Genomic DNA, 18,109 nt, shown 5'->3' on the forward strand with positions numbered 1-18,109 from the left:
CACATGGTTCTAGTGAGACAGCTCTGCTCTTCCCAGTTCTCTTTCAGTCTGATCAAAACAGATAAAACTCAGCTTGCTGCTAGAAGTCTGTCTTTCGTTTTTAAGAGTCTCCCTTTTAAACAAAGAGATCAAATGCAGGCCTAGTGCCTTCTCTAGCCAATAGGTTTCAAGCTGGAATATAGCGTCACTGTTTCATTTGTTTTCATGGTATTTATTTTTTGGCTACTTTCTAATTAAGGCAAGTGATGAGGGCCTCTCCATTATGGTATTGATAGTTTCCCTCAACAATAAACAGGGTTGATATGAAGAAGAATCAATAATAGTACACGTGGCAGAGAAATGACAAAAATCACAAGGGAAGTCAGGATGGACTGACGTTGAGGAACTCTTGGCTAGATGATCTCAAAGTCACTTCAAGGTCAGACATCTTGGAGATCGGGGTTGTAACTATGGTGGAAGTCACAGTGAAAAATGCTCTTTCCCTGAGTACCTGCCACATGCCACATACTTATTTTTATTTCGCCTTCACAGCTCAGTGAGGTGTAGGTATCCTCAGCCTCATTCCGCTAGTGAGCGAGCTGAAGGACTGGTCCAGGTCACCGATCCAATGTCACAGCCAGGATTCGGAGCCAGCACTGCTGGAGCACTTCTCCACCTGGATGGGGTCCCCTTTACAGCTAGTGATGGGCAAGGGGACCTCAATCCCCCCAGGGCCGAGCTCACGGTTTTCCCTGCACTCTGCTCCAGGCTTTGGGAACGAAGGCTGGCTCCATTGTGTTGGGGACATTTCCTAACCTGAGCCCCAGTTTCCCCATCTGCAAATGGGGGTTAAAAACCCCTTCCACGTGCTGGCTACACACAGTAAATACGACAGTCCATGCGCAGTGCCTAGCGTGGCACCTAACACGTGGTGGGTGATCAGGGATGTTCTCTTCCTGGGAAAGAAATTTCTATTTACTGGCGTAAGAAGCAGAAACTCTTACACATCTTCCTTCTCCCCCCGGCACCCCCAAACACACCCAAACTCCCCACGATGGAGCCATTACAAAGGATGAGGAGGACCTGTATGTACTGAGAGAATGATACCCACGGCCAGGGGCAAAGCCAAGGTGAGGGCAGAGTGTGCTGCGTCCTGTTGGTTTCAATACAAGAGGCTCAACACAGACGCACGTGTGGAAGGGGGTTCCTGGGAGGGGAGAGGGGCCTCGTTTGTTTTGCTCCTTTCACGCTGTTTGAATTCTGCCGATGAGCATGCCTGATTTTCATAATAATAACATGGCCTTTGCTAGTTTGCTGGATAAAAATGGTGCCTCGGGGTTGTCATGTCTTTTCATTCAGTGGATTGCTTGTGAGGGTGACCATTTTTCCAAAAGTCATTGGCTCCCGGTGTTTCTGCTTCTGCGAATTGTCTCTGCACTCATCTGATGGGCTCTGGGATGTGCCTGTTAATCATGTGACAGGCACTCACACTTGGGGAGGAAAACGGACAGACAGACATCCTGGCCATGGCCTGGCAGTCACTCACGTGGAGGTGCTGACACCCATGGGGTCCGGCCAGAGGGCGCTGGGTGTGGTGCCGAAGGACAGGACATACAGCTTCTCCTTGTGGCTCAGCTGCTCGTCAATGAGTTTCTGGGGGACACAAGGACAGCACTGGCTCCCAGCACCGGGGCCAGGTGGAGCCTGGCTTAGCCTCTCATGCGTGCTCGCCCCTCTAGGCTGGGGTGTCAGCTGTGCTGAAACGGGGTAGCCTGAGGCTCAGCTTAGTGGCCCCCAACTGAGGGGTGTGGGATGTGCTTCCCGCCCAGTGGGGGTGTGCCCCACGGTCCTGCGTGTGGTGGGGGCGGACGTGGGCCTTCAGCCTGCAGACTGGTAGGTGGACCCGGGTGATGGCGTGCCCTCGCCCCCACTGACTGCAGACGGCAGTTCTCTTCTGGAGCAGCTCCTTAGGGCTGCAAGACACGGGGGCAGGGGGTGGGGAGGATGTGCGTCCCCATCTCAGTGTGTGCGCTGGTGGCACCCAGGGAGGGAGGACAGAGGGGGGTGGGAGTTTCTCTCCCAGGGATGTGAGCTGGGGATGGAGCCATGGGCACAATGCCAGCCTGTGGGATGCTCTCTAGCCGGAGGAGAACGCCCCCAGCTGGAGATTTCCCCTGCATGCCACAAACGCAAGGCTTGCGTTGGCTCACACTGGACCAGCCCACTGGGGGATCTTGGGAAACTCGACTCATCTAGAAGGGGACACTGCCCTGACAACTGTTCCCTGACACCTGTGGGGACCAGGAACAGGGCACAAGTCTGGGTAACTGGCCCATCCTGAGCCCTACAGAATCTTTGAACTGGCTATTGCTGCTAAGGTCCCCCATCCAAAGCTCCCACAAGAAAATAGCCCCTCCATGTCACTTTACAGACACCACAGAGGTTTTTCTCTATGTCATACTCTGTACCGAGCACTTAACCTGCATGAACTCCTTTGTTCCTCTGGCAGCCCTGTGAGGGGCCACTGTTATCACCCCCATTTTACAGATGAGGTGACCAAGGCACAGAGAATAGGTGACATGGTCACAGAGCCCAGGAGTGGTGGAGGTGGCGGGGATTCGACCCCAGTCATCTGCCTCTGCAGCTCTTAGTGTCTCTGTGATGGACACACTAAAGGAAGTCGCCTGGGCCGGAAGGAAGGTTGTGACATGCGATGCTTTCCAGGAACTGGGGAGGTGGCAGTCTCGGGACAAAGTCAAGTTAGTAAGGACTGCTGTGGTGAGAACACTAGAAGCTCACACACAACCAGAAAGGGCTGAGGTTGGGTTTTGTGGAACTCAACAGATTTCTTTCACAGTAGGTGCTAATTAAGTGTGAATTGTTCTTTGTAAAACACCCCCTTTCCATTTTCTATAAACAAAGCCACTTAGCACAAAGGGGAGGGAGGGGTGGTGGGGGTGGTTCCAGATCCTTCTCTATGGACGCCCAGAGACTTACCATGATGTCTTTCTGGAACTCTTCTCTCTGAGGGCCACTGCTGACAGCTGACACATCAATGAGGACACCAACTCTGGCCCCCTTGATGAGGCCAAATACCTAAAACCCAAGAGGGTGTGAAATAGCCAGCACAAGTCTGCACTGCTCTTAAGCCCTCCGCGGGAAGCCCCGCATGAGGGGAAGGTCCAACCCTCCCGCCCTCAGCGAGAAGCAGCAGAAGGCTGGCCGGCCCAGTGCACAGAAGGGAAAGCAAACCCCAGGTCCTGCTCCCAATTTGGGGCAACCTATGCTTTGCGTTGTTTTCCCTTCATATTTACTGTCCACTCTTATGCATACGTGTCCATTACAGACCATCTGGAGACCACAGAAAAGCATCCTTTGCATGAGGTAAGGCCTGATACCTCATCACATCAGTGTATCTTATGTGATGTCTCGATAGCCTTGTTTATTTCCTGCCTGCTCTACAATCTAAGGCAGACGTGTTCAGCACGCTGGCTGTCCTGGTATTTCTGGGAGTTCCTAATTATGTTTCTAACAGCTACTGCCATCTCCACGTCAATGCTGGTTGTTCTGCACAAAACACATCCTGTTACAGCTGCACTGGGAACTAGAATTTTCATTCATGTGAAATTGATGGTTCTCTAGGGGCAGGTGGTCCCATCTGTTGCTCTTTGCCTTAAATCCTGCTTTACTGGATATCCAATTTTCCCGTTCAGTTCAATTCTCTGCTCTCAGAGATGAGTATTTTACACCTCTCACACCTCCAACGCACTCTCTTGGCAAGTGATTTGGCCTCCAATTTCACAAAGAAAACAAACAAATCCAACGTTAGTTTTTTTCAGTCTTTCCACACGGAATCTACCAACCTACCTGCCCTTATGCTCACACGTTTCGCCTTCTTCCTGTTACTAGCATTGAGGCCAACTCTCAAAGACCTAAGGCCACCGCTTTGACTGGCAAGACTGCATGTTCTCTCGCCAAATAGGAACTTTGCTTCTCTAATCATCCCTTCTCCTACCTGCCCATTGCACGATTTCCATCACCCTACAAACTGGCCATAACCTCGCCCGTCTTCACAAGGAAATAAACTTTCAGGACCCACCTCTCCCTCCTGCTGCCACTTCACTTCTCTGCTTCCCATATTAGCAACGCTTCCTTGCCCCCCACTTCTCTGAGACCCACTCACTTCAGGCAATCTCCGCCCCACTCCTCTGAAGCCACATTTATCGAGGGGATCAATGACCTCACTCTTGCCAAACCCAACGGTCAAATCTTCGTTCCTAGCTTTCTGGAACTCTGCGTGGCACAGGACACAGTTTGAACGAGCTGAAACAGAGAGCTCACTGGCCTTTCCGCACTGCACCTTTTCCTGTCTTTCCTTCCACTCACTGGCTGGCCCTCCTTACCCTCTTTTGCCGGACAGACCCTCCTGCTCATCCTGAAGACTACATATTGGGACGCCCGGGAAGCTGCTCCTGCAGGCGTCAGCCATGGACTGACAGCAGTCCCATGGCCTGGGTGCTTGACAGACACGGAGTCCCAGGCCCCGCTGCAGACTTACCAAATTAGAGTCTGCATTTTAACAGGACGCCCCCACCCCCAAACCGGGGGCTTTGGCTGCATGTTAACGCTTGAGCAGCACAGGTGAGAGCTCCACCTCCCTTTCTCTTCTGTATCTACACCAGGATTTGTCAGCCTCTGCACCACCTTCAGGCCAGACAATCCTCTGCTGTGGGGAGCTGGCCTAGGTGTGGTAGGATGTTTAGCAGCTTCCCTGGCAACCTCCCTTCCCATTCGTGACAACCAAAATCTCTCCAGAAAATGCCTAAGGTGAAAGCAAACGGTGAGCCAGAAAAGTAACTGACTAGGAAAATAGGCTAAAACAAATAAGAAAGCAAATCAAAGGTTAATTAAATGCCCACAATCACTCTTCTACCCTCGGGGTCTGAGGAAGACTTTTAATCAAACTTTCAAGAAAAGTTATGCGCAGATGGTCAGCCTCAGTCGGACGCGTCTCGTTTCGGGTCTGAGGTGAAATGGCCGAGGGGACATCTGCTGTCCTCACCTGCCTGGGATCTGTTTCCTCTTCCGGTAACAACACTCTGGCTTTCCATGTATAACCATCTGTCTCCCTTTCTCAGTCCATGAGGTTGCGGGTGGGAGGTGCGTCCCCAGTCTGCCCCTCTCCCCACCCCTGGCTTTCCTTAGTACAGCTTACGCCCCTGGTGATGGACAGGAGTCTAAAGGAGCCCAGCCAAGGTCAACCCCAGGCCCTGGGAAGATGCACTGAGAAAATGAGGTGAGGTCCCTTCCAACATGTCACTCTAGCTGGAGACACGTACGCTTAGAGCTCCTGATGACCATCGTCCCAAGCCTGGGGACAGCCTTCCCGAGAATAAGACCAACTCCGAGGAAAGCAGAGCCCAGAGACAAAGAGGTGACATCGTTCGAGTCCCCGGACACAGCTATGTCTGGGTTCTTTGGTTTTTCATTTATGTAGGTCAAGAAATTCCTTTTTCAGCTGAAGCCAGTTTCAGTTGGGGGTCTATCATTTGCAACCGAAAGGGTTCTAACATATACAGAGGTAATGAGGGCAAGAGGGCAAAGAACGAAACCCCCCCAATTACCTTTCTGCTGTTTTCTCCGAGCCACCGCATTCTGTGTTGATAGAGTTCAATGGCTCTGTCAAGACACAAGACAGAATCATCACCCAAGGTCAGCTTTGTCACTGAGCAACAGTCACTTACATAGAAAGAAGCGTGGCTGTGTCTAAGGCGGTGGGAGAACATAGGGCAGAATCTAGCGAAGAGGAAACGGAAGGGACTTGTCTGTCGGGGGAAAGGACGGAGGGAGCTGTAAAAGGAGCACGGGGCACGCGTGTGAGCTGCTCTCTGGTGGCGCCACGGACACTAGAAGGGACAAGGGGTGGGCTCCGAGGGAGGGGGTGTTCTCCTGAGCACAGCGCTGTTCCCAGGTGAGCCTTCCTGGTCACCGGGAGCTGGTCACACGGCCGCAACTGAGGCAGGTTGGCAGCAGTTTCCAGGCTGATGAACAAAAGCCTTCGTTTCTAAACAGTAAGTGGCCAGGGGAACGCCCTGAACTTCCCTTCTTGCCAGCCATCCCAGTGGCTGTTTGGAGACCTGCACGTAACAGGTGCTCACGTCAGACTCAGCGCCCTGAACTGAACTGACTCACCTGCACATGGGGCCGATGGGATCTGGGGGCCTAGAGAAGGGCGGGGCAGGCCTTCGGGGATGAGGCCCTGGGCCGTGGCTGGTGAGCCGAGCTACAGGCATGCGTGAGCAGGGATCGGGTCCGAGCGTGAGCTTCACAATGACACACGCTTGTCTTGGCGAGCCAGCTCTGCCATTTACCAGCTGTGTGACCTTGGACAGGTGTCATAACCTCTCTGAGCCACAGTTTCATCATCTCCAACATGAAGACAATAACTGGACTCTATCCAAGTCAATTTGCCAAAAGTCAATTTACTGAAAGCCAATCCCTTGAAAATCAATTTGCCGAATGACCACTTACCTGACTAGACTCGAACATTCCTTAAAATGCTGGATTCACAATTAAAACTAATTAACTGAAATATTGCAGAATTCTTTAAAACCCGTTTAAACCTTCCAACCCAATAAAAATTGTTATAAAAGTTACAGTTTAAATGTTTTGATAAATTGGACAAATCGATCATTTAGCAAATGACTTTGGGCTATCTTGAGAATACTACTACTATTTCTACTTGTTGTGAGGATTGCATAAGATAATGCACGCAGCCCTTAGCAGAATTCCTGACACATTAATAAATATTAGCCATTAACGACTATTCTAGCTTTATAAGAAACCTCAGGCAAACAGTAACCAAGGGTCAGATTACAAGCTGGGATGGAATGTATGCATGTGTGAGCAAACTCTGGTTTGCAGTGGGAAGCCTGCATTTTTGACATTCATTTGCAAAAGTATAAACCCAACCCACTGGTCACTGAAAGTGGTCACTCTTAACCATTACACATCAAATGTGGCTGTGAGGTTTTGTGTTTATCCAAAGGGACCATAGATTTTAGAAGGCTGACAAAAATATGGTCCAACTTCTTTATCTGAGAGAAGAAGAAATTGGGGCTAGAAGTGGAAAGAGACCTGTGCAAGGTCCCACAGAGATCGTTCTTTGAACAAAGCCGCTTTCAGGCAGCTGAAATGACATAATCTTTGAGCTCTGGGCTCGTTGGGAGGACACTGAAAAACATACTTACTCAAAGAGCTTTGATTCAAACTGGTGGATGAGCTGGGTGGAGAAGTGCATTTTCTTCATGACATCGCTGCCCTCCTCCCTGAAGAAGCAAAACCTTATGAAGGGACTGGGTGTGCCACTGCAGGCTGGGGGTGAGGGAATGGCTTCAGACTTACAGCACAGTTGTGCCCTGGCTTATCAGGTCAGCCAAGGTGAGTTTCTCAAGCTCTAAACTGTGAGTTGAAAGCCAATCTTCGGAGTCTTCCCAAGCTGAATGCTGGGGCTCGTCCTGCAGCCTCTGTGAGAAAGAAGCCAGCATCAAATGGAAAGCCATGGAAAGCAAGGGCGAGGCTGAGGACGCCGTAGAGTCTCTCCACACACATGCCCAAGGGTTGCCAACTCAGACTGATCTTACCTGAGTGAAGGACTCGGTTAATAGGGTCAGCTTTCCTATTGGTTGTCATGTTTCCCGATGACATGCCCCCTAACCAATCCCATAGGATGTGCTGCCTCTATGAGCCCTGCTGACAGCCTCCTTTGGGGCACACCTCGCCCCTCCCTTTCTCACTGCAAGCTTTCCCTCTCTCCTGCCTGCCTCCGACTCTCTACCAACTATGGGGACGGTGGCTGCCTCTCTTGCTAGAGCAAGCTCTGAGTAAATTGCCTGTTTGTTCTCATTGGGGAGGTCTTTGTTTATTTCCACACTTGCATTCTGCGTACCATTTCAGGTGGGTGAGTTCTGCCTCCCTCTCAGTCTGAGGGCCCCCAACAAACTTGTTGACGGATGGAAGAGGGAGTGGGCTTATCCTGTCCATCCAAAGGCCAGAAGCAGGAGCGATGGGTGATGAGTTTTACAGGAAGAATTTCCCAGCCATCACAGGAGTCTGGCCGTGAAACAAACGCCTTACTTGTACCTAAGGACACCTGTGTCACTTCCATAGTGCCAAGCTCAGGGTGTGGGTGGTGGCCTCGGTGGTAGGGCTGACGTCCTTCCTGGCAAGCATTCAGCATTGGCGAAGCTTCCTGGGAGCCAGAGGGTGGGGACAGCTGACCTGAGGCTTTGAGCCCACTTTGCTTGCCCCTTTCGGAGGCTGGCATTTCCTCCCTTCTCTAAGCCCTACTGTGAATGAGGCACTGTCCCTGGTGCTGAAGCTACCGTGTGAACAAGTCAGAAACGTTCTCGCCTTCTTGGAGCTTACACCTGGTGTAGGGGGATGCACAGTGAAGAAATGAAATCAATGGATACAACTTCAGAAACAAACAGTTCTATTCGGAAGACGGAGCAGAGAAATGTCACAGAGAATGACTAGTTGGAAATGGGCAGGTCACTTTGGCTGGGGTGGCGGCTGGAAAAGGCTAAGCTAACTCTTCCAAGAGCCCACCCATAGAAAGGTACACACTTCAATTTGGACTTTATTTCCCTTAAACTCCTCTTGCCTGAAACAACTTGAATTTCATTTGAAGTGTGTAATTTCGTTATTGACTTATTAAGAGATATTATCCTGTTGCTATTGGCTTGTGCAATTATTACAATTCCTGCAGTGAACCTGTACTAAATAATTGGCAGACAATCTCAGTCTCCAAGGAACAAAACAAGTACACTGCGGTCTCCATTTACTAGCTCTGTGAGGCTGACCAAGTCATGCTCTCTCTCGTCACCTGCAAAATTGGCACTGTAGACCATGGCACAGAACACAGCCTTGAGTGTTTCTGCACAAACAGCTCTCAACAACAGTGGAAGGTAACCATAAAAATGAAGACAATGAAAATAAAATGCTGCTTTTATATTCCAGCGTGTTGTGCCTTACGTTCTGTGCCTGAGGCCTGTTTTTTCTCTGTTTCAAAAGGAAATGGCCAAGTGTTAAAGCAGTGTGAAAAATACTAATAATTAAAGCAAACACTTAAGTAGCACTTATTATGTGTCAAGTACTTTCCATAAATTAACTCATTTAAATTCTAAAATGTAGGTGCCATCATTAACCCCATTTTACTGACCAGGAAACTGAGGCCTGGAGAATTGAGTTTGCCCAAAGTCATGCAGCTAGTGAGTGGCGGAGCTGGGATTCAAACCCAAACAGAATAGCTACCGCCGTGTGCTTGTCTTTAAATCAGCGCCAACTCCGACTATCTTCATTAAGGACTGAGAGAGAACTACTGACAAGCTAACTTTCCCATTATGTGCGTCTGCTATGTCCTGCCTTTGAACAGCACCACCTGAAACCATCGTCTGGGTCCCGCACTTAGGGAAACACCGTCACACATATGAACACTAGATGTCACTGTTCTCGTCCTTTCGGACTCAACCCCTTCCCTAGTGGCTAACAGCATGGCAGACCTATAATTCACCTTCCACTTTACTTTCATTTGAAATGATCCATTATGTTTTGGGCGTGGATGCTGCATTATTAATATTTGAAGATCCACTATTGAAGAGTCTAGATTTTGACTGTAGGGCATAGTGATTGTGTGCTTTTCATAGGCTGTGCTTTACACAGACAACAGCAAGGTCTTTGTGTTGGGGTGATCCTTTCCCTCTTTCCCACTGCTGTTCATTTGTGAGGCGGGTAACTGTAGGACCGGTCCCTGGACCCCTGGGAAGTCATGCGTTTATATGAAATGAGATGAAATAAGGACATAGCATCAATATCTGAAGTCACTGAAAGAATCCTTCAGAATCTCAAGACTCTTTTGACATTTCCTCATTTCCTTTTAATCAAATGTGCTTTCCCATGAGTGCCAACACTTAAGCAAAACATGACTGTTTTCCTGATTGTTGAGTTGCCAGCACTAGCATTGTATTGTTTTTGATGATCACGTCAAAGGTCTGAGATTTAAACTCCAGCGTAGATTACATAAACGGTTATGGGTCAGGCTTGCACCTGGCAACCCGATGCCTGTCATTTCCATGGTAGGATAAATTCTAAGTTCTAGACAATCCACTCGCCATCTCGGGAAGACAGCTAATTTACACACTGAGAGTCGGCCTAAAACCATAGTTCGGGTTATTCTAGAGGTTGATTCTCCTGCCCAAACTCTCTTGCTCCAATAGCACTTCCTGAAACTGATGTTTAGATCTAGATTTTAGGGAATCCTAAAAGAAAAAAGTCTTAGGGAGGGGAATTCGAGAACTAAATTCTGACTTCAGGCTTTGATAACATGGACAGGCTCTTTACATGCTCCTGGATGTTTAATGGCGTGGCCGAGAAGACTATGTCACCTCTATAAACAGCATGGAGATCCTTCAGTCACCTCTAAAGGCAGGGGCTATCAGGGCTGAGTACTCAATCTCTTTCACTCCTGGGATCCTCTGTGAAGAGAGGAAACACCCAGAGCTTAACTAACGCATTCTGCCTCCCCTCACTATGATTTGTAAACACGGTTTTTACCAGTAAATCCTGCGTCTGGTTAATGTGTGTAACCAGTAGTCCATTGTCTGGATTTTGGCCAAGTCCACTGACATCTTTCTGGTTCAATCGCTTCTTCCGCCCTCTGTCAGTGCTTCTCTTCATGCTACAAAACATAAAGTGATTCAATCAGCACCCCAGCACTGGACGTTGATTCTATGCTGCCAGCGCTTCCCAAACCGTTTTTATTTCTGTGCAGTCACTGGGAAAGGTTCCTGTAGAGCCCTAGTAAAATGTGGACTCCAGGTTCGTGAGACGATCTATTCTACTGTTCTGGTAGGTACCTAACCGAAGCCCTCAGGCACGCGCTGATGCAACGGCCATTTACCCAGTCTCACTTAAGGCAGGCATTTCCCCCTCAACTCCCCGGAGCAAATACTCTTTACCTTGGCCACGGAAGGCAAGGCTAGTTCCTGTAGCCATTATAAAAATATCCAATGCCTATTTCCTAGGGAGGAAAAGAATTCCAGAAAAGAGAAGTGCAGCATCAAGACAAAGCCATAGGTGGTGGGGGGAGGGAAGGGGGGTTTAGATTCAGCTCAACTCCCCTTTAATTCATTCATCCAGTACTTCCTGAACACCTACGAGGTGTCAGGCTTGTCTGGGTGCTGAGGACACCAAGGGGAGCAAGGTAACAGGTTTGCCACCCTCAGCACGACTAACACTTTGGACCAGCTAATGCTTTGCTGTGAAGCGGCCCTGTGCATTGTGGAATGCTTAGCAACCTCCCTGACTTTACCTACTGGATGCCAGTAGCACTTCTGCCCCGCAAGCGGTGACAACCAAGAATGTCTCTACGACGTGGCCTGAGGTCTGCCGGGAGCACATCAGCCCCAGGTGAGAACCACTAAGCTGGACAGTGCCCTTGTCCTTTGCAGAGCGTCTTTCTCGAGGGGAGACTGGTGTTCACAAATTACACATAGCAATCACAGATGGTGGAAAGCGCTGTGCAGGGGATGCTACGACGACAGAGAGTCGTCAGGACAGGGACCTACTCTGCATAGGTCAGGTGGTCAGTGACGGTGTCTACCTGAAGGAGGAGGAGGTGGCCCTGTGAAGAGCAGGCAGAGAGGGCAGCAAGGGAGCACAGTGATTCCACGGAGGAGGGGTGCGGAGAAGTACTGCGTTTTCTCTGCGACCTGCACCTGCGCCCACGGGCGAGTCCTACAGCCTTTTCTTCTCGGCTTATTGAATCAGTGGCAGACTTCCTCCATGATGGATCAGCCAGATTCTCTGGGAAGCGGAATTAGGAGTTGTGGGGCCACCATGTGCACGCAGAGCAGGAGAAGCCTGTGTGCAGAGAAGTGGAGTTAGGGGTCGTCCAGCCTTGGGTTCCCTGGGCCAGTCTCTCCGGGGTCCTCCCTCCCTGCTCTGCCAGCTCCTCTGTCCCCTCTGCAGGCCTCCCGAGCATGTGAGCCTTTCTTCCTCTCCCCACTTTTTCATCTTTCCCTAGGCAATCTCATCCTCGTCCATGGCTTGAACTACTAGCCACACAACTGCCAACTGTATGTCAACCACCCAGACCGAGCACCACAAACTCAACATGTCCAGGGCTGAATCCACACACCCTACAGACCTATCCTCTTTTCATTAGAGCAAGTCACCATCCACCTACGTCTATGAGTCCGAAACCTAGCCATTATTCTTGACACCTCATTTCCCACAGCCAACCCATCACCTAATCTTGTTCATTTCACCTCTCTCAAATCTCTCCACTGATCTGTCTCTACCGACATTTTTCCTGTCCAGGCCACCGTCATCTCTCCACAGACAACTTCACTAGACCCTACGCGGCCTCCTTCCCTCCCTGCCCACCCCGTCCTCTCACCCAATCTGTTCTCCTCACTGAAGCCAGAGTAGTCATTTAAAGACCCAAATCCAGTGTTACCCCTCCGCTTGTCCCTCCTACTGAAAACTGTTCAAGATTTCCCTTTATTCTAGGATGAAGACAACTATCCTTACGATGGCACCTGAGGCCTCACCTGGGCTGGCTGCTGCCCACCCACGTCTCTCTCCAGCTCTCCCACTTGCCCTCTGTCCCACCACACCTCCTCTGCAGTTCCTGGACTGCTGCGACCCTGCTCCTGTGACCACAGGGCCTTGGCATGTGCCCTCTGCCCTGGAACGCTGTTCTCCCAGAACCTCCACGTCCTTGACATTGCAGCTCCAATGTCACTTCCTCGGGACGTCTTCTCCAGAATAGCTCTTTACTTAGGTTCCTTTGTGTCATACAAACTACCACAGAACTCTGTTCCTTTCTTTCAGAGCACTTATCTTAACGTAGAATGATACATTAACCATTAGTGTGATTTTTAAAAATTGGTGTCTGTCCCATTAGATTGTAACTGAGGTGAACGCAGGGACTGGCAGATGATAAATATTTTGAGGTGGGAGGTGAAGGGAGAGGAGGTTGAGAACTATCTTGGTTCTTGAATTTCTAATTAGTGATCCCAGGCACTTGTGAGAACTCACTTTCTGCTCTCAGGTTCCAAGAAATACCCCCTTCTTTATAATTCCCTACCTTTCTGCTTAAGCTAGCTCATTTAGGTTTCTGTTATTTGCCATATATATATATGTACACACACACACATATGCAATCTCCCCCAATGAAGTTGCTGCTTGCACATGAGAGTGCTTTCCTTACGAAATCATTGTTAAATAGCCTAATGGTGGTTTGGTAACTTGCTTTTCTCTTTTGGGTCTTTAATCTTTTATTCAGAGGATGCTTTGCTTTTGGAGAAGCAGCAATGTGACAACATCTTTAAGAAAAACTGGCTTTACTTCAGTGCACTTGGCTGGGAGACTCTAGTGGCAGCCTATTGAAACAGGAACATCCCAGGAACCCCGGCCACCCCGCAGTGTCTCAGCTTCCTTGCAGTGAGTGATTAACGACACTTAATGACTTAGAGGCCCGCAGGAGTGGATTCTGGGGTGACTTGTGAGGGCTGGTGGAGGAGGGTTTGGGCTGCAGAAAGCTAACAGAACACCGTGTGTGAGGAAAGAGCACTGGACCTTCGGTTGGTTTCATCTGCAGAATGGAATGGGGAAAACAGTAGACCCAGCCTACTTCAGCTCCCTCGTCAAGAGGAGCCACTGGAATTGAGAACGTGAAGGGCTTTGTAAAATACAAAGCACTACAGAAATGGAGACTACCATCAAGAATGGGCTCCGTCTTCAAGCACTTCAGCAGGTGACACTCGAGCAACCCTTAATTCCGTGAACATTATAGGGTCCTTCCGGGTGCCGGAGCTGGCACTGGAGGGGTGGGCGGGGGGGGGGGGGACGGACAGGACACAGCCCTTACCCCCAGGCCTTTGCTGAAATGGAAGCTTCGTAGACGGGTCTCCTCTGAGCAGTGCGTCTCAGACAGCAGCACCTCTGCCCTGCTTTCTCCTTAGCACGCTTCATCCCTGCACGTTCTATATACTTACTGATCTGTCTCTCCCCCTCCCTGCCCCCCATCAACATACTAGAAGCGAGTTCCACCAAGCAGCAACTTACCGTGTTTCCCCGAAAATAAGACCTAGCCAGACCATCAGCTCTAATGCGTCTTTTGGAGCAAAAATTAATATAAGACCCGATATTCTATTCTATTCTATACCATAGTATACCCGGTCTTATATTATAGTAAAATAAGACCGGGTCTTATATTAAGTTTTGGTCCCAAAGACACATTAGAGCTGATGGTCCGGCTGGGTCTTATTTTCGCGGAGACACGGCAGTGTGGTTCACTGCTGGAATGGCGTAAAACAGTGCCTAGAACACAGCAGCTCCTCCAAACACAGTTGTTGAATAAATGTATTCAGGGCAGGTCCAGAGTTTAGACAAAGGTGGGCCACAGGGCCCTGGGGGAGTGGGCAGGAAGGGAACATGCAAAATGGTCCTTGGCCATAGAGAGAGAGAGACCCGATTAGTGGATAAAAAAAAAAAAAAAACTCTTCAGCTAACGTCGCGTCTGGCTAACAGCTGGATCTAGGACTCTCCTAAGTGTTCACCCCAGATAAAGCCATCCCCAGGGTGCGTACTTTTAACTGACAAATAAGCTCCAGCCTTGCCCCCATCCACGCATTTTACACTCTGCCGCCAGAACGCTCTGTCCAGTGCGCCGGTGTCATCGTGCTGCCTGTTGGGAACCCAGCGCGGCCCCGCAGCACCATGGAGAAGCACAGGGAACCTGGTTTGCCAGGCTTGTCGTTCCTGCAGGGGCTGTTCCCTGCTACCTCCCCACCTCATCTCCTCCTCCTACGGTCCCTGGCAACACTTACACGCACCTTGCTGTCTCATGCCCTTCTTTGCCCAAGTTGAACCTGCTTCTAGAAATGTCCTTTGCCCTCTGGTTGACGAGAACTCAGGAAGTCTTTCCTGAACCCCATTTGCTGCCCCCCAATTCCCAGAGGAAAGTGTCCTCCAATTGCTGGCCCGTCTCATACCCAGTTGCCGTGGTCCTTCTCCCGACCAGCCCCATCACTTGTCTACAGTTGCACCCCAACACCTAGCACGATGCCTGGCATGTAGGGAGCACAGGACTAAGACCCCAAGCCCCCTCGATTGTTCAGTCCAGAGCTTAGCATCTGCCCCACCCTCTCTTACCACCTGTCAACCCGTCACTCACCCTCAACTGCATTTCAACTGCATTAGGTTACCGTCTTTGGGAGAAGGGCCCCTGGTCATCACAGGACCGACCCTGCTTTTCCCGGTTCCCACTTTTAGTTCCTCCCAGCAACTCAACAGTGAAGCTTGCCCTGCCGGGAAGTGTTACCCATCTCCAAGGTAACAGGCTGTACCATTGCAGCTTGAGGCAGGGACAACAGAAAAACCTTCCTCACCCTAGGGAAGCTCCGTCCCTCTGCTGTTAAGAAGCTCTCCCAGGGTACTCTGCTTCCCTCCACCCCCATTAAGCCTGGAAGCAGGATCCAGACCTCTTTTCTATTTTTAGAACTTCTGGGTCAGCAGAGAATGATGGTTTAGACCAGCAAAGCCCTGGTGCCTGCTACCTTCCTGTGGTAAAAAGGAAGATACCAGAGACAGTGTGAAAGGCAGTCACTTTCTCTTCCCCCTCAGATTCCCTGGGGTCCCTGGGAGAGGTCTGGAAGCCCCCCACACCCACCAGGTCCAGCCCCCCCAGACCTAAGAAAACAGCAAGCTCAGTGACTTCCTGAAGATGTCATCTACTGCGGTAGTTCCCCAACCCAGGTGCCCATCAGAAGCATCTGGGTGGTTTGCGAAGAAAAAACACACACGGCCACCTGGGAGAGTGAAACAGAACGGTGCTAAAGCTGGGAACGTGAGGCTGTACCGACAGACCCAGGTGATTATGATGTCACCAGCCCTTGGCCCATAGTTGGGGACCTCTTCAGCTGTTTCTTTTATGGATGCCAAGAGGGACGAAGTGATGTACCCCATGTCAACCTGCCTGTAAGTGGCTCAGGTCTCTGTACTTAGTTTCTCTCATCCAGATCATCTCTCAAATCACTGTCTTCACTTTATGAATCTTCTATAATGTAGAACACACACTGCTGGGGTTGTCACCATATGGCAGAGAACACCTCAGAGGTTGACCCCAGCAGTGGCTCCCATAGGCCAGGTCAGAAACAACAAAAAACCCTTCCAAACAGAAACTGCTTACCTATACCACCAGGCACTCTGGGCAGAATAGTCATGGGCTGAGAGCAGCGGGTGTAAATCCGGGGCATTTGGCCAACACCACCAAGGCAGGAGAGGACGGAGATCGGAAAGAGGTAAGGAAGTGAGAAAAGTTAAGTCACGAGTGGCTGACAGCAACCAACCAATGACTACTCTGGGAACAGGAGGTGAGGGGCCTTGGCCCACCTTACTGGAGGACACCCTGGGTGGAAGGGGCTGGCCAGCTTTGAAGCCGTGTTTGGAGACACAGGGACCCAAGACAGAGTTTATCATGCTTACAACTCCCTTTGCTCCTGGATCCATGGGTTTTCAACATTTTACAAGACATAAACCCAGCACTGCAAAATCCTTGTTACTTTTTTCTGCCTGTGCTTACACAGATGTTCTGGGTCAAGCAGAGTAAGCTGTTCAGGCCGTAGGAAAGCTACGTGTGGGCACCAGTGTGCTCGGCTCTCCTCAGACTGCAGGTGGCTCATGAGTGGCCCTGCGTAGGGATCGAAGCACAGCAAGGAGTTTCTCTTACCTTAGTTCTTGGGACCTGATCAGGGTCAACTTATCTCTGGTCTTTATTTAGGAGCTCGAACCTGGTCCCATTCCCCAAAATACATTTGCTATGGTCTGAATGTGTATCACACCAAAATCCATGTTGGAAACGTAACCCCAAGGTAATGAAGGGTATTGGGAGCTGGGGCCTCATGATGAGGTCACGAGGGCAGAGCCCTCTCATACGGCATGAGGGCCTTGATAAAAAGCACTCTCAGAGCTCTCTAGCCCCCTCCACCATGTGAGGGTACAGGAGAAGTCTGCAGCCCAAAGAGGGCCCTTACCCGACCACGCTGGCACCCTGGTCTTGGACTTCCAGCTTCCAGAACTGTGAGGAACAAACTTTTTTAAAGTGCTGTTGCAATGAACATTGTTTTACATCTTTGTGCATTGAGATTTTATGTCTGTAAGACACAAAAATAAAATGCATGAAGCAAGGGACTTTAAAAGAGCCTAAAAACAAAGTTTTTTCTTAAGTTCTCAGCAGGCTCACTTGGTGGCAAAACCTGACATGAACTGGCATAAAGCTAGTCTTTATTGTTTAATGTGACTATTTAGATGTCTTGGGATTATGGAATGCTGCATCAGTCTATGGGGATGTTATATAAAACACGGTATAAGCACCGCATTCATTTTTTTAATCTGAAAAGAAATTCTAAAGCTCTTTTAACTTTTTGAAAAATACTGCAGTAATGTGCCATATTTAGTCCTTAAAACCCTTATGTGCTGGAATAAGCAGAGATTTTGGTGACTGATGATTTTGTTTTCAGCCTCTTTTTTCTTAAAATTGAGATATAATTGACATGTAACATTATATTAGTTTCAAGTATACAACATAATGATTTGATGACTGCATATATGGCAAAATGATCACCACAGTAAGTCTAGTTAACATCAAGTTAAATTTGTTTAAAAAAAAAATTTTGTTTTTTATAAGCCACCTACAGTGTTTCCCCAGAAATAAGACCTAGCCGGACCATCAGCTCTAATGCGTCTTTTGGAGCAAAAACTAGTATAAGACCCGGTCTTATTTTAATATAAGACCAGATATAATAATAATAATAATAATATTAATATAAGACCCGGTCTTATATGAGACCGGGTCTTATATTAATTTTTGCTCCAAAAGATGCATTAGAGCTGACCGTCCAGCTAGGTCTTATTTTCGGGGAAATACGGTAGTCTGTGGTATTTTGTGACAGCACCCCAAACAGACTAAGACAATATATTATTGTGTGATATGTATTTTTAGATATTAATTTGCATTTTGCTTTGTTTCTTACCTCCATTTCAAGCCAGTAGCAGGTGCTTT

The 18,109-nt window shown here is 49.3% G+C and overlaps 1 protein-coding gene across 3 annotated transcripts in view; it reads right to left on the reverse strand.

Moving 5' to 3' along the window:
* Positions 1-17,690, reverse strand: part of VWA3A (von Willebrand factor A domain containing 3A) — a 43,950-nt gene extending 26,260 nt beyond the window's left edge. The window contains exons 1-8 of one of the 3 annotated variants that reach the window (XM_088801163.1): positions 16,238-17,690; positions 11,642-11,901; positions 10,594-10,717; positions 7,384-7,505; positions 7,230-7,307; positions 5,604-5,658; positions 2,977-3,075; positions 1,526-1,632 (exon numbers count right to left, since the gene is read on the reverse strand). In XM_088801163.1, the coding sequence (XP_088657289.1) occupies positions 1,526-1,632; positions 2,977-3,075; positions 5,604-5,658; positions 7,230-7,307; positions 7,384-7,505; positions 10,594-10,716 (584 nt within the window). In that variant the 5' untranslated portion in view covers position 10,717; positions 11,642-11,901; positions 16,238-17,690. Of the gene's footprint in view, positions 1-1,525; positions 1,633-2,976; positions 3,076-5,603; positions 5,659-7,229; positions 7,308-7,383; positions 7,506-10,593; positions 10,718-11,641; positions 11,902-15,223; positions 15,691-16,237 lie in introns of those variants that run through there. The other 2 variants (XM_088801164.1, XM_074322722.2) reach the window with 2 other exon arrangements.
* Positions 17,691-18,109: the final 419 nt, after the last annotated feature.

Source organism: Rhinolophus sinicus, chromosome 10, assembly GCF_057876585.1.
Source record: "Rhinolophus sinicus isolate RSI-liver-muscle chromosome 10, RSI-T2T, whole genome shotgun sequence".
NCBI classification, from domain to species: domain Eukaryota; kingdom Metazoa; phylum Chordata; class Mammalia; order Chiroptera; family Rhinolophidae; genus Rhinolophus; species Rhinolophus sinicus.